Below are 16,584 nucleotides of genomic sequence, written 5' to 3' on the forward strand. Positions count from 1 at the left end.
CCCTCACAGGTGAGAACATTTTCCAAGGACCCCCTCATAATTGTAACATAGATTAAGCACATGCTTACTACCGTTTGCACTCTTAGATGCCCTTGGAACGATTTGTATTGTAAAAGGTATCAATGTAAATACTTCAGACCTGTTCCATAGCGATAAACAGAAAATAATTCAATTTGAATCATGTTAATACCACAGGTATGCTTTAAAACTGAGGGTCATTTCTTTCCTTGTGGACTCAAGATGACAGCATTTATACTTTTCAAGTAATTGATCTTAAAAGCTTTCAGAAAATTAACAGTAGCAGGACTGGCATATCCCTTCGAGCCACTAGATAAGAAGCCTTCTGCACTTTCTCTGAAGTTGTGGTCAGGTTCACCTCTGTGCTTTCTGGCGGATGTATCCCTCATTCTTTATCTGGAAAAGTCTTTAGTTTTGTCCTTATACAGACCTGATCAAAATCTTAAGACCAGTTGAAAAATTGCTAGAATTTGCATTTTGCACATATGGATCTTAATGAGTTTTTAAGTAGAGTTACAATATGCAAAAGCAAGAAGGGGGAGTGAGACAAAAAACACTTTGAAAGAGTAATTTATTGAAAACAACAATTAAAGTGAAATAGGCTGTTTATCAGCTGATCAAAAGTTTAAGACCATCGCTCAAAAAATAACAAAAAACTCTCCAAACCAGAACAAAACATGTTCTCAGTAAGACTCAGTAATGAGGAGCTCCACCGTTCTTGTTAATCACTTCAAAAATACGTTTGGGCATGCTTGATGCGAGTGTTTCCAGGAGGCTAGTGGGAACATTGCTCCAAGTGGTGAAGATGGCTTCACGAAGGGCATCAACTGTCTGGAACTGACGGCCATTTTTATAAACTTCCCTTGCCATCCATCCCCAAATGTTCTCTATGGGATTTAAATCAGGGGAACATGCAGAATGGTCCAAAAGAGTGATGTTATTCTCCCTGAAGAAGTCCTTCATCAAGCGAGCATTGTGAACTGCAGCGTTGTGCTGTTGAAAAACCCAGCTGTTACCACACAGACGAGGGCCCTCAGTCATGAGGGATGCCCGCTGCAACATCTGAACATAACCAGCCGCCGTTTGACGACCCTGCACCACCTGAAGCTCCGGTGTTCCACTGAATGAAAAAGCACCCCAGATCATGATGGATCCCCCTCCACTGTGCCGGGTAGAAAACACCTCAGGTGGGATCTCCTTGTCATGCCAGTAACGTTGGAAGCCATCTGGACCGTCAAGGTTAAGTTTTTTCTCTTCAGAGAATAAAACTTTTTTCCACCTTTCAGTGTCCCATGTTTGATGCTCCCTGGCAAAGTCTAAATGGGCAGTTTTGTGGCGTTGAAGGAGACGAGGTCTTTGAATTCTGTTTTTGAAACCCTTTTCCCACAGATGCCGTCTGATGGTTATTGCGCTGCAGTCGGCACCAGTAAGGGCCTTAATTTGGGTCGAGGACCGCCCTGTGTCTTGACGGACAGCCAATCGGATCCTCCGGCTCAGCGCTGGTGTAATTCTTTTGGGTCTACCACTTGACTTTTTTGTTCCATAATGCTCAGCATCTTTCAAACAATTTAGAATGACTGTCTTACTGCGTCCAACCTCAGCAGCAATGGCACGCTGCGAGAGGCCTTGCTTATGCAGCTGGACAATCCGACCACGTTCAAAAAGAGAAAGCTTCTTAGCGTTAGCCATCAGGAGGGCATGACAGTGTGAATGCCTGACAGAAAATGAAAATTTGGAGAAGATTTTGGCTTTTATAGATGTGGTCTTAAACTTTTGATCAGCTGATAAACAGCCTATTTCACTTTAATTGTTGTTTTCAATAAATTACTTTTTCAAAGTGCTTTTTGTCTCACTCCCCCTTCTTGCTTTTGCATATTGTAGCTCTACTTAAAACCTCATTAAGATCCAAATGTGCAAAATGCTAATTCTAGCAATTTTTCAACTGGTCTTAAGATTTTGATCAGGTCTGTATTCTGGCTGCTTTGTGATCAGGTGTCGTTTTAGCTTGGCTGGCTTCATAGCTTCGTTCCAAAGCATCAGCATCATGCTGGTTTCATTGGCGTAAATGGTCTTAATCTGTTTACATGCTGTTTTTAATGACAGCACAATTTTATAATTTATTAGAAATTAGGGGTGCAACGGATCAAAAAACTCACGGTTCGGATCGTATCACGGATTTGAGTCACGGATCGGATCATTTTTCGGATCAACAAAAAAAAAAAAAAAAAAAGAAAGAAGACAAGACAAATACAACTTTGTCCCTCTATTTATTTTGTAAAACTCTTTGCCCATTAAATAAAAACAACATTCAACTCAAAATGTACTGCATGTGCAAAGCACCCTATCTGTGGGCCCAGTCCTGCCTCATTCACTGCATTTCATGGCATGGCAAGTGAAGGAGCAGAGGAACTTCAAAAGTTTCACTTTATTCTTCTTTCATTTGCTGATTTTCACCGTCCACTTTTCTTTGAGCAGCAAACTGTGAACACACCGTTTTATTCTAGGGTCCTACAGTTGGCAAAGTGCCAACATGCGAACTGCTCCATAAACGAAGGTGAAAGTTAAAAATTGCACTCGCAGCATTGGACTCTAAGTGACCCAGTAACAGCCTGTCTGCGTATCGTTGACATGGAGACAAGTAAACACGCGGTGACCCGACCAAAACACAGAGTGAAGGAGTAACAGTTCGGGGGCCACAAATAGGCGGCCAGATGCGGCCCGCGGGCCGTGTATTGACGGCCTCTGGTCTAGTGGGTGCGCGACGGAATTTCATAACGTGGCTCAAGCACATTCAGCATTCACTGTATTTCACAGGGAGACCAAAATGCTCCAATACATGTGACTTCCAAGATGCAGGAGGGTTATAATGTTCCTCTGCTCCTTCACTTGCCATGACTACCACTGCACTTGACGAGTGAGTTGACGCGCAACCTTTTTTTTTTTCCATCAACCGATCCGCGGACCACGTCCGTGCCGAACCGTGGAGAGGCATCCGTACGGATCAACGATGATCCGTTGCACCACTATTAGAAATGTATCCTAATTATTTCACGGACCCCCACCCTATGGTTCGCAGACTCCCAGGGGTCCCAGGACCCCACTTTGAGAACCATAGACTCTATGGTTAGTACACAGTCATAGCCATAAATGCACTGGTAGGGGAGACCAGGGACAGTTGTAACACTTTTATCATTTCTGTCTATAACTTTGAGCTCTTTTAACTCAGTGTGTTCAAACTGCTATACATAATAGCTTCAAAGTGTCTGCTAATAATTGGCCTAGAAAATGCCTGTGCAACACAAACAGAAAATGCATGACCTACTCCCTTTCAATAGTTGCCATAATAATTTCTTTTGGTGTTTTGGTTTTTGGTTTTCGGCCTTGGTTTCCTCATTTTCGGTTTTGGCATAGAACGTTCTTTTCGGTGCATCCCTAGTTCTGACCTAAATATTGACTGAGGCAGAGAGCTGTGACATTATAGTAACCTGACAGTCAGGTCATGTAAACAGCTTGTCATATCAATAACTGTTTCCTGACCTGTGAATGGTATTGAAAGAGACAAAGGTCTATAATGAATAAAATCATGAAATATTTTTCCAACTGCAATAGACTCTTATGTTAAAATCTGATAATTCATAATTCTGTAAAATGAGAGCACAGTTTAGCTGAACTTCAAACTTCCCTTTGTCTTTATGAGCATCAGACTAACATGTGAATAATGACACTTCAAATCAACTCAAATATGAAATTTGACGTTTCATGGCAAACTGGTACATAAGAATATAGAACACAAAAACCTGTTTGTTACTCTAATGTTTTGAGGAAGGACCCTCAAAACTGTTGGTAATCTGAACACATTGTAGCGGGTTTATCTAGTACCCTCTAGGGTGCCAGTCAGCATCAAGTCTGACAACTTTAAGAATTACCAACAAAACCAATATTAATTAAACCCTTACAAAAATAACCAAATACAGCAATGCACATTCAGTGATTAAAGTCTCTTCAGATGTAAAAACCCACGTGATTGAAACTGTGATTATTTCTCTCGCCAAAATCTCTAATCGTTGCATCCCTACTAACATGATCAGATAAGGAAAACAAATCTGAATTGGGAGCCGCATGCTGCCTCTCGTTTTCTTTTTAATTCCCTACCTAGAGCTGGGCGATATCAAAAATGAAGTTATCACGATGTTTTTTTTCAAATCAGTCGATATCGATTATTATCACCCTTAAAATCAAATCACAGTGTCAGACTAACGACTCTGCTTTGAGCTGCTAGGTTTCGAGTTCTCTTCAGTGTCGTTGTCACTCTTCTCAGCTGTGTTTACATTCCACTCCAAACATCTTTAAGCCCCGCCTACCTCTCACCCTGCAACATGATTGGCTGTTAAATGCCGTCTCCTTCTTCTGTTTAATGTTGGGTGGCAACTAGCGTTTAAATGGTTAAATGTAAATGGACGTACATATAGCACTTTTCTATTCTGTCTGACCACTCAAAGCGCTTTTACACTACTCATCATATTCACCCATTCATACCCATTCACTCACTGATGGTAGAGGCTGCTACAGTTTGAGGCTCATTAGCACTAGAGATGGGAATTTACTGATGAGCGATTACTCGAAATTAATTTTTTTAACCGTAAACAAAAATAAATAAATAAAGTCCGTCGGACACGGACCTACCAGACCAGACTTGTAGTAAGTTTCTTCAGACATCTCTTCCACTCTCGTAGTTGTTGTTCTCTGTGATGGTAGCTTGTACTCCGGCTCGACTAACGCGATCAGCTCTTTGAAGCCTTCTCCTTCCACAAAACTTAATGGGAGCATATCTCCAGTTACCATGGTTATTATCAAGCTAATCTTCTCCGCTCTGGTTTCATCACAACGACGTGTGCTAACAGGGCGAGCAAAAGACGTGATGCGAGACTGCCTGTTATCCGTCTCCACTGTTTTCTCCTTGTGCTTTAAAAGGTGACATATCACGCTCTTTTCATCAATATATATTGGTCTAAGAGGTCCCCAAAACATGCCTTTAAAGTTTATGCTCAAAAAAACACTTTGAAATCAGATTTTGGTCTGCCTGAAGAACCCTCTTCTTCAGTCCTCCTCAGAACAGTCGGTTTTCTCTCTGACCACGCCCCCTCAGGAAGTGGATGTGCCTCGGCTCTCCAGCACGTTGATTTAATGTTTACATGTTGGCTGAACCAACCCTCACCTATGGTCATGAGCTGTGGGTCATGACCGAAAGGATAAGATTGTGGATACAAGCGGCTGAAATGAGTTTCCTGCGAAGGGTGTCTGGGCTCGGCCTTAGAGATAGGGTCAGGAGCTCAGACATCCGGAGGGAGCTCGGAGTAGAGCCGCTGCTCCTCCGCGTCGAAAGGAGTCAGCTGAGGTGGTTCGGGCATCTGATAAGGATGCATCCCGGACGCCTCCCTTTAGAGGTGTTCCAGGCACGTCCAACTGGGAGAAGGCCCCGGGGTAGACCCAGAACGCGGTGGAGGGATTATATCTCCTGCCTGGTCTGGGAACGCCTTGGGATTCCCCAGGAGGATCTGGAAAGTGTCGCCGGGGAGAGGGATGTCTGGGTCAATTTGCTTGGACTGCTACCCCCGCGACCCGACCCCGGATAAGCGGAAGAAAATGGATGGATGGATGGATGGATGTTGGCTGAATATACACGGCTGCTCACAGACCAGCGTTACTTCAACCCTCTAAATCTGATCCAGAATCTGATCCGGACGGAGAGGCGCCTGCAGCAGGACCTTTCTGAACCATTGGTCACAGATTTAGTGTTTCTTGTTGTTTGATTTGTCAGTATGTCGACGTGTGTCTATGTACACAGCTACAAACATGTAGCTATGCTAACTAGCGCTAGCACTTTTCCATGAAAAATAAAAATCATCCACTAGATCTTCAAATCTGCAGACGTGGGGAGTAAAACCGACCTTTGTGTTTATTAAGACAGCCTACAACTAGCATGCCTCCCTCCTAAGCTCCTTGTTAGCACATGTGTGCAGGGAATGAAAAACAGAGGAGGGGTTGAGTTGTATTTTATACAGTCTATGGGCTGAACAAGCTCCGAGCTCTGACTTCAGTTACAGACCGGATATTGTTGTGACGTAACAAAAACACTGAAGTCTGAAACGGCTGGTTTCACACACATTTACAGAAAGGTGGAGAAATCAGAACAGGGGCAGAATGGATTTTTTTCATTTTCGGGGGGTTTGTAGACATGCCAGGGAAACATATTTCAGGTAAAGAACCATTAAAAAGTCCATTTTGCATGATATGTCACCTTTAAGCACATGTGGTTAAGTATTTCTATGGTATGCAAGTTTAACACCACATATCTTGCACTGCACATTAACTTCATCGTTTTTTCAAAGTACTTCCAGACATCACTTTTTTTTTAACTGACATGCCGCAGGTGTCACAGAAGGTTCTGTGTTTGTTGTGCTTTTGCTTTCGGTTGAATAACGTGTTCCTAAAGAGTTGCCGTAGCTGCCGTAAAACAGCTGTTTTGCTGAAATCTGTCTCAGTGTGTTCTAAAGCTGAAGCCGTGGCCGGAGAAGTCAAACGTTTATATCCTGTTAATTATTTTCCTACCTTGAATATTCAGTTAGGCGAAAACAAAACGCACATGGTCACACATCTAACGCAGTATGAGTTCAAGTTATGTTGCCAGGTGGGCGAGTAACAAAATGCTACTCGAATAATGGGGTCAACGGCGAGTACTCGAGTACTCAAGTAATCGTACCCATCCCTAATTAGCGCCCCCCTTTCCAGTAGTTGGGAGGTGTAATTACATCTTTATTTATGTCAAATTTTCATTGAACATTTGTCATATTTATATTGAGAAAAATTATATCATGATAACAATCGTCATCGAATTATCGCCTAGCACCATCCCTACCCTAATTCTTCAACCTATAAATACGTTTTTAAGAAGGTGAGAGTTAACATTATTGATCTCCATAGCAGTGTATTTTGGCTTTAGTATGCTGGGACCTGTTGCAGAACTATCAGATCCGCATGTAGTCGGCTCTGAAGGATTTTTCAGGTGTCATGTTTATTATTTTGTCAAATTGATTCTTCAGCATTCTTGATCTACACTACCATTTTGAAGTTTGGACACACCTTCTCATTCAATGTTTTTATTTATTTTAATTATTTTCAACATTGTAGATTAATACTGAAGACATCAAAACTATGAAATAATCTGGTTTGGCATAATCTGGATTACAACAGTAGTCAAATAGGGCTATCCATTGTGTACTAACCCTACCTCTGAACAACACAACTGATGGTCTCAAACACATTAAAGCTGCTGTGAGGAACTTTTGATATCAATTTTGGCGCCCCCTTGTGGACAAAGTGATACCTCTTATCTCTTGTTCTGTACATGCAAAAGTAGTGTTTTCAACAAAAAACCTCCCCCTGCTGTCTTTTAACAGCCAGATTTATCACTCAATGTGATTACTTGACATGAAAACAGCCAAAAGAGGATGTTTCTAAAGCCAAATGTCAATCATGTGGTCTGACACCTACCCCCTCTAAGTGGTTTAAGGCATTAAAAATGACAACAGAGAAGGTATGCTTTTGAAGGTCATAAAGAGGCATCAGTGTTGGTTTCAGTTTGTTTCTCAGCTGGTTAAAAACTCCTCATAGTGCCTTTAAGAGAGCAAGTCATTCTACAAATGAACTCTTGACAAGGCTCATGTTCATTAGAAACCATTCCAGGAGACCACTTCATGAAGCAGACTGAGAGAATACCAAGAGTGTGCAAAGCTGTCATGAAGGAAAAAGGGGGCTACTTTACAGAATGTAAAATATAAAACAGATTCTGCTTTGTTTAACACTTTGTTGTTCATTCAATAATTCCATATATGTTCTTTCATAGTTTAGATGTCTTCAGTATTAATCTACAGTGTTTACAATCATTAACATAAATACAAACCCTTGAATGAGAAGGTGTTTCCAAACTTTTGACTGGGAGTGTGTATTCAGATCTGAAACAGCTTTTAAATTAGAGTGTTCACCTGTGCATGCTGTTTTTCTCATACTCAGGTAACCTCAGTGTTGTAGTACTGATGACCAAGTCTCAAGTCAGACTCAAGTCCCTCAGCTTGGACTCGAGTCCTGATGAGTCAGACTGGAGCATTGACTGCATTAGGACTCTAGAGAAGGAGAGGAGAACCTGTGCTCATTGATAAAGACTGTTTTAATGTTTATGATAGATATATGATGTATTCGGTTCAGAGCGAGGGCAGGCTGTGAGTTCATCTGCATTCCCGTTCATGTGCTGTCTTGTTCAGCTACAGTCACTGTCAGGATAAAGAGACGCTTCTAGCCTTGCACAAACTGACTGAACTGTTGGGTCGCTTAAATTCTGATGAACAGCTTTGGGCTGCAGATATCTTAGCGTTTATTTGACACCTGCAGGATCAATGAGGGACAGAAGCACGGTGCACATTTACACACGACAGCACTGTAACGTCAAACCTCAAAATCAAACTGGCCGTGGGGCGCGGGGAGAGTGGATCTCACACACAGGATCCAAGAGGTCCCACACAGACAGACCAGGTTCAGTATCAACAGTTTTTATAAAGAGGGCTATCAGACATATAGATAACTGGATCACAGGTCAGGATGAATCTATCCACATATCTAGATTTTATATATTCCTCGTATTTGGGACTTCAGGAAGTTCACCACGTGATACTACTCAGCCAATCAAATCTGTGCATTCCAGGCATTAAACATTGCAACTATACAGATCAGACAGATGAGAGAGTTAGAGGTGAGTTACACAGGAAAAGACAGTAGAAAGAAAAAGAGCGATAAGAACCTTGAGTTATCAGGCCCCTCTCCTTTGGAATCATGTACCAGTCAGGGTCCGGGAGGCAGACACCCTCTCCACTTTTAAGAGTAGGCTTCAAACTTTCCTTTTTGACAAAGCTTATACTTAAGCTGGATCAGGCTTGGACCAGCTTTTGTCATGCTGCTATAGGCCTAGACTGCCGGGGGGAACTGGCACACTGACACACTGGGATCCTAGCTCACCCCCTTCCCCCCAACCCCCTCATCACTTACTTTAACTCTGCCTGTCCCATTAAAGTTACTAACCATAGACCTTTCTGGAGTCCCTGAGCTCCCTTGTCTCGTAGGTTCCTCTGATCTGCCGTAGACGTCCTCCTGCTGTGGACGTTCCAGACTCCAGCTGATACGGACGTGCTGGACTCCAGCGGCAACAGCTTCTACTACTCGTCTCATCACTATCACTTCTCTCTCTTACTCCCCTCTATCTATCTTTCCAGACCCAACTGGGTCGAGGCATGATGTCTGTCTAACATGAGTCTGGTTCTGCTCGAGGTTTCTGCCTGTTAAAGGAAGTTTTTCCTCTCCGCTGTAACTAGCTAAATACTGTGAGGTGCAATGCTCATGGTGGATTAAGGTGGGGTCAGACTGAGTCTTATCCTGTCTTGGTGTTGGGTCTCTGTTCATAATTTGACATAGAGTGGTCTAGACCTGCTCTGTTTGTAAAAGCGTCTTGAGATAATGTTTGTTGTGATTTGGTGCTATACAAATAAAGATTGATTGATTGATGATTGATTGATAAAGTTAGAGAAAAAAAAGGAGATAAACAGAGGATGGAGACGGAGAAATGGAGCGATACAGACGACTGTGCTGGAGAAAGTTTAGGAAATAAGGAACTAGTGACCCTCTCCATAAAAGAAAAGTGTGCAGCGAAATCAGAGCATTTAATTCAGACAGGGCATACTAATTTCTGTTCATACTCACCACTGGGAGAGCTAAACCAGCGTATCTCATATGAAACCGTGGTACTTATTAAAAGAGTCAACAGGAAACACTATTTTGAATAAACAGACACACTCAGATCTGAAGTGAGTCCTGAATGATTGGGACTCCTGACTGCCATCTGTTTAGGAGTTTAGTTTAACACCTCAGAGTGTTTATTGATTTAAGTGTGTCATCAGTTATTATTATTGTATTTCTTTATTTTTTACCTCTGATTTAAATTGAACTCCTTAGTTTTAAAGAAATGTCATGAAAAATAACAGATCAAATGTTACTAGAATGTAAACTTCTTTCAGGGATTTGAATTCATGTTTTTGTTATTTATGTATCAATCATTTTGTGTTCTTTTTCATAATTTAATTTCCAGCACAAATGGTCACATAAATATTCACCAGAATGCAGGAGTTAAGTGTTAGATCCTCAAAATGTCCTGGGGGAGGACTCCCAGACCCCCCTCTGCCTCAGTATGTTTAAATGAATCCTACATTTTGGGTATCAGGTTTGAAAGGGAGTGCTGTTCTATTTCCCTTGCCTCTGCCCCTCAAAGAAGCCAGAGTACACCACTGATCATTCTGCTGTTCAATCCTGTGTGATCAATAAGTGCACGTGATTAAATGTAAGTGTGATAAACTCCATGTCATGAAAATCTCTCTCCTGTCAAACACTCGAAGTTTGAAACCCTGGTTTAAATATTTTTTCAAAAGGTTTTGAATCATACTGAATTCATTTAAGTTAACAGTCAGGTATTATTAAATGCAGATACAGTATATCACACTACATAGTTAGACATTATGATTATGGATGTAAGGATACACCAAGCGGCAACCTCCAGTCTAAAAATATGAGTCAATGTGGAAGTGTTAAAAGCTGCAGTTCATCGAGGATCCTCTTGAGGCTGGCTCCGGAAGTACCGGAAGTCACATACACATGAATGGGGAAAAGACGATCTTTGCAGCATTAATAAACATGTTTACAGCCTGGTACAAAAGATGAGTGTAGTCTGAATAGCTAATTTCTCGATGTCCTCTCACTGTGAGGGGGGTGAATTTTTTTCTAATTCGGCAATTTGGAAGATATTGAGATTACTAGTCTTCCAATGAGAGGCACAGCTGCCTGCAGGAACACTGCAGCTGTTGGCTAGGAGGCTCAAAGCCCGCCTCTTTACGTCACACTGGCTCCACAGAAGCAATATGGCTGCCACTGCCGATTGGTGGGTGACGTCACGGATCCTACGTCCATATTTTTTACACTCTATGGGATACACTCAACCCACGATTCGATCCCGATTTTTGGTTCACGATTCACTCACGATTCTCTAACGATTTTCAAGAAAACTGGATTGAACTCAAAATTTAAAGAACTATTATTTGACTTCAGTCCTCAGATATGGACAGTTGGGATGTATATTTGTTCTCTTATATTTCTTTGTAAACATTTTTAAAGTGTGTTGTAACTCAAATAAAACCACTGCACACTTTTTTTCAGCACCCTGAAAAAATATAAAATCAGCGCACAAAAATACCTTGTTGGTTGTTTTAAAGGAAGAAGATTGGGAGAACTTGTGTGAGATACAATGGAAAACTTCCAGCTCAACTGTATGGCGAGAGTTTTGCTGGAAAACCCTATAAGGTTTTTCATCACTCCAGCTCAAAAGAGGCACTATACAAATTCTTCTGCATGTTGGCGACAGTGTGGGTGCCTCGAGGCAAACCATTTTCACATATTTTGGTCCTGTGCAGCATTGATCCCTTTTTGGCAGGAGGTATATAAAGTTTTGCAAAGTGTTTTTGAGACAGACATTCAATTTAAATTTGAGACATTATATTTGGGTGCCATTACATCAGTAACTGTTTCTTCTGATGTCAAATACTTATTTCGGATCCTAAGTGCTGCTAGTAGAAAAGCTATAACTAGAAGGTGGTCAAAACCAGGAAAACCTACTGTGGAGGAATGGATTGACATAATCTATGATATGTTTAAGATGGAAAGGATTACCTTTGCTTTAAGACTGCAACAAGGAACTTTTTCGAGAAGATGGGAAAGATGGTTAACGTACGTCACGCCAATACGACCATCTTTTATCTGAAGGGAATTTGGGTGTCCATTTTCTTGTTTTCTTTTATATTCTCTCTGTAGAGGGCTTTATGTGTCATTGAGGTTTACCCCAACATGTTTTATTTTCTTAAGTTCTTGTTCTTATTTTATTACATTTAAAAAATAGTTATATGTATATATTACTGGATGTGTGAATACATAATGGGTCCTTGTACAATTTGGTACTGCTTACTAAGTCTGGGCTACAATTGTACAATTACAGACGGCTAAATGAGAAATACGATATGTACTTTCATTGTTTGTACGGACCTGGATATTCATAATAATAAAAAAAAAGAATTTCAAAAAAAAAAATACCTTGTTGGAAAAAATTCAGAACAATTCTAGAGAAATGGAAAGTGAACGATTCCCAAATGAAAGTATGAAATATGAAAACAAATAAGGTCAAGCTCTTTAAATTAGAGATGTACATTTCAAGTATTTTCCGATAATCCATCTTTGTCAATGTTAACGATCAATTATCATTTAATCATTAAAAAACGTGAATGTTTTTCATGTTAAAAATAATGACAAATGTGTTTTTTCCCCCTAAATCAAATGTTCCTTCAGGACACAGTGTATATTACTGACAGTATTAAACAGCTACAGATCATATTGAGGTGTTCAAAATGTTAACACCCTGAATATTAACATGAGGAGCAGCTTATAACTAATCTGTGTGGACGCATGGTCATAGAGTGAAGACTCAGACTACAACATGTGGATTTACTGCAACAGGACAACTGAACAGGATCAGATTTCAGACTCTCAGTGTCCAGTTTTCTCCTTCTTATTGAGAAAATAATCATCTAAACGTGGTCAGGTGTCAGCCAGGAGTGCAGTATTTATGTCATCTTACAGATTATTGAATTAATATTAAAGCATATTGATTAATATGGAATTGATCAATTAACCTTTTAATAACAATTAGGGATTTTCAAGATCCACATCCACCAGCGACAGTGAAGTGAGCAGCACAGGATCATTTCAGAGCAGGGTGGGAAATCAACAAGTACACCATGCCGGTTAATACTGGTCCATTCCAGTGAGGTTAATATTCAATCAGGCGCCCTGGCACTCCTGTGTGAGGTGTTTAATGGAATCCTTCGAGGAAGTGAGCGGGGGAAATGAAGGAGGAAGTGCACATCCTGACGGCTCCCGCAGCACACGAGGAGTAACCAGGCGAGAAAAGGTAGAAGGCATGGACCCGGAGCAGACCGGACAAAGTACCAGCGTTAAAAACCACAATGAGCTGCAGAACTAAATATACGTTGTGTTGCCTGAGCTGAGTTCAGGTGGAGCAAACAAAAAAAGGGGGAGGGCTTCACACACACACACATACACATGCACACACAGAACATGTTCAAACACAGCTGAAGTTCCCTCAGCCATGAACTTCTTCCAGAAAGGCATACCAAGGAAGAGACAAGCATATTTTAGAAAGCATGCTAACCTAGCCTCCCAGACCTGACCACTTCACTGAGGCGACTCTGCTGAGTCCACGTTTCAGCACCGCCTCACTTCAAGTCTCATCTCCTGCAGGTTTTCTCAAACTTCAGTGTGTGTGTGAGTGTGTGTGTGTCACTTGTCACATGTCCCTGCATCCAGCTCTCTCGAACACTAATGTTAAGAAAACCACAAATCTTCTGAAGGCCTAAACAAGGCTGAGCTTCAAACCTGTTCAACGGCATTGCAAAGTTCTTCTGAACACCACCCCTCAGACCTCAGGCTGCAGATCCAGTATGGTGCAGTGGGTAGGTTTCATCAGACAAAAACAAACATCAGAGCAAACTTCAGTCTGAATAAAACAACAACACGCATTGGAGAATAGGGATGTAAGGATATATCGCAAGACGGTAAAAAATCCATATAAATAAGTGTGGATTCAAATCAATTCAACAACATCTGTATCTGGATATTATTTTTAAACAGTAGAAGGCGCTATCTGCATTTCACTCATTGTTCAACATCATGAAGTCTCTTGCGCTGCACTCTCATTACTCCCTGACATTGTTTCTCCGCCGCCGGACTGATTCTGACTCAGTTGCGCTCTTGGCTGACACCTTACTGTGTATAGATGATTATTTTGTCAGTAAGAAGGAGAAAACGGGGGCGCTGGTGGCCTAGCGGTCTAAGCGGCCCACATATAGAGGCTATAGTCCTCGTCGCAGGGGTTGCCGGTTCGATTCCCGGCTGGTCAACCATTTCCTGCATGTCTTCCCCCGCTCTCTGCTCCCCACATTTCCTGTCTCTCTTCACTATCCTATCAAATAAAGGCAAAAAGCCCCAAAAATATAATAGAAAAAAAAAAAAAGAAGGAGAAAACTGGACACTGTGAGTCTGAAATCCACATGTTGTAGTCTGAGTCTTCACTCTATGACCATGAGTCCACACAGATTATTTATAAGCCTGCTCCTCACGCTGATATTCAGTGTGTTAACATTTTGAACACCTCAGTATGATCTGTAGCTGTTTAATACCGTCAGTAATACACACTGTGTTGTGAAGGAACATTTGATTTAGGGGGAAAAAACACATTAGTCATTATTTTTAACATGGAAAACAAACAGATTTTACTGCTCAGTGCTTACCTCTCTTTAAATATTTGTCTTAAGAAATATTGTGCTAGTGATGCCATGTAGCATAATATCCTGCAATGTAAGCCCTGTTTTGTTTGTTTATTGTATTGTTGGTTTTTTTTGTTTGTTTTTCTGCCTGATTTTATTCTTTATACTCTGTAAAACTTTCTGAAAATCTTAATAAAAACATGGTTAAAAAAAAAAAAAAAAAAGAAGGAAAACTTTCATGTTTTTTTTTTTTTTATGATTAAATGATAATTGATCGTTAACATTTCCAAAGATCGATCATGCAGAATACTTGAAATTTACATCCCTAATTTAAAGATATGTACCTTATTTGTTTTAATATTTCATACTTTCATTTGGGAATCATTCACTTTGCATTTCTCTAGAATTGTTCTGAAATTTTCCAACATGGAATTTTTGTACGGTCATTTTATTTGTTTGCAAGGTGCTGAAATAAATAAAAAAAAGTGTGCAGTGGTTTAATTTGAGTTACAACACACCTTAAAAATTAAAAAGGATGACTTTGTTTACAAAGAAATATAAGAGAACAAATATATATCCCAACTGTCCATATCTGAGGACTGAGATAAAATAATAGCTGAGAGTATTTTATACCCTTCCATCCCTCATAGAAACTTGTGTTTTAAATGTTGAAATGCTGCTGTGTCAGGCTGCAGGTGACAGCTACAGGTGTGAGACAGACCCTGGTCTCCTGTAGTCCTGTCTGAGTGACAGCAGCAGAGTGAAGGAGTACATGCATCAGGGTGTGGGAGCTCTGATTGTCACTGATAGTTAAAGAATGTGAGGCTCGACACACACTCATACAAACATGCTAATAAAGCCACATTAAAGGAGACGATCAGCCTGAGAGGAGACTCAAACTGAACCACAAACAGCTCCTTCTCAGTGTTTTACAGAGGCCTTGTTGACATGGTGGTGCAGACTAATCTAAGCATGTAGGTGAACCCAGCAGTTAGCAAGCTAAGCTAACAGCTAGCTCCCAGCGTCGCTAACCTAGTCTCCCTAAAGTCCCCCTCTGTGAAGACCCTGGTGTTCCAGGCTCCTGGTTTCACGCTAAGTGTGTGTTTAGCTTCGTTTTCGGTGTTGAATCAGACAGAAGAGCAGCTGACATGAGCGGATATCACAAGCGCCACATCATGGAAAACTCACCCATTCCTGTCCGCAGCGGCAGCTCGCTCTCAGGGCTCGGGAATGTCCTCTCTCACCGCTAAGCTAACTAACACTCAGGTAGAGGTGTGTGGTCATATGTGTGATCAGGGACCGAGGGAAGCTGTGGATTCACTGCCTGACACGGAGGACAGTGAGCCGTGGATCCATTCGTCCTCGCGGTAGCCTCCCAGTCCGGACTCTGTGGTGGTTCCAGATTATTGTGCAGGAAGTTAACCCAGGAGTCTCCACCTTTCTTGGACGTGCCTCTGCGAGTTATTGCTGCTGCTGCCTCCTCCTCCTCCTCCTCCTCTTCCTCATGCCACCAAGACACAACACTGCAGGAAACAACAGGAAACTGCAGGAAACTACAGAAAACTACAGGAAAAACTACAGGAAAATACAGGGAAAAACTACAGGACACTACTGGAAAATACAGGAAAAACTACAGGAAAAACTACAGGACACTACAGGGAAAAACTACAGGAAAATACAGGAAAAACTACAGGAAAATACAGGGAAAAACTACAGGAAAAACTACTGGAAAATACAGGGAAAAACTACAGGAAAATACAGGAAAAACTACAGGACACTACTGGAAAATACAGGGAAAAACTACAGGAAAATACAGGAAAAACTACAGGACACTACTGGAAAATACAGGAAAAAACTACAGGAAAATACAGGAAACCACAGGAAACTGCAGGAAACTACAGTAAAATACAGGAAAAACTACAGGAAAATACAGGGAAAAACTACAGGACACTACAGGAAAATACAGAAAAAACTACAGGACACTACAGGAAAATACAGAAAAAACTTGAGGATAATACAGGAAACTGCAGGAAACTGCAGTAAAATACAGGAAAAACTACAGGAAAATACAAACTACAGGAAA

At 41.2% G+C, this 16,584-nt stretch overlaps 1 protein-coding gene across 1 annotated transcript in view; it reads right to left on the minus strand.

Annotated features, from left to right (window-relative positions):
- cd2ap (CD2-associated protein) overlaps positions 1-15,998 on the minus strand; it is a 100,396-nt gene extending 84,398 nt beyond the window's left edge. The window contains exon 1 of the mRNA XM_034699312.1: positions 15,690-15,998. Within this exon, the coding sequence (XP_034555203.1) occupies positions 15,690-15,693 (4 nt within the window). The 5' untranslated portion in view covers positions 15,694-15,998. The remainder of the gene's footprint in view (positions 1-15,689) is intronic.
- Positions 15,999-16,584: the final 586 nt, after the last annotated feature.

This window comes from Notolabrus celidotus, chromosome 13 (genome assembly GCF_009762535.1).
Source record: "Notolabrus celidotus isolate fNotCel1 chromosome 13, fNotCel1.pri, whole genome shotgun sequence".
NCBI classification, from domain to species: Eukaryota; Metazoa; Chordata; class Actinopteri; order Labriformes; family Labridae; genus Notolabrus; species Notolabrus celidotus.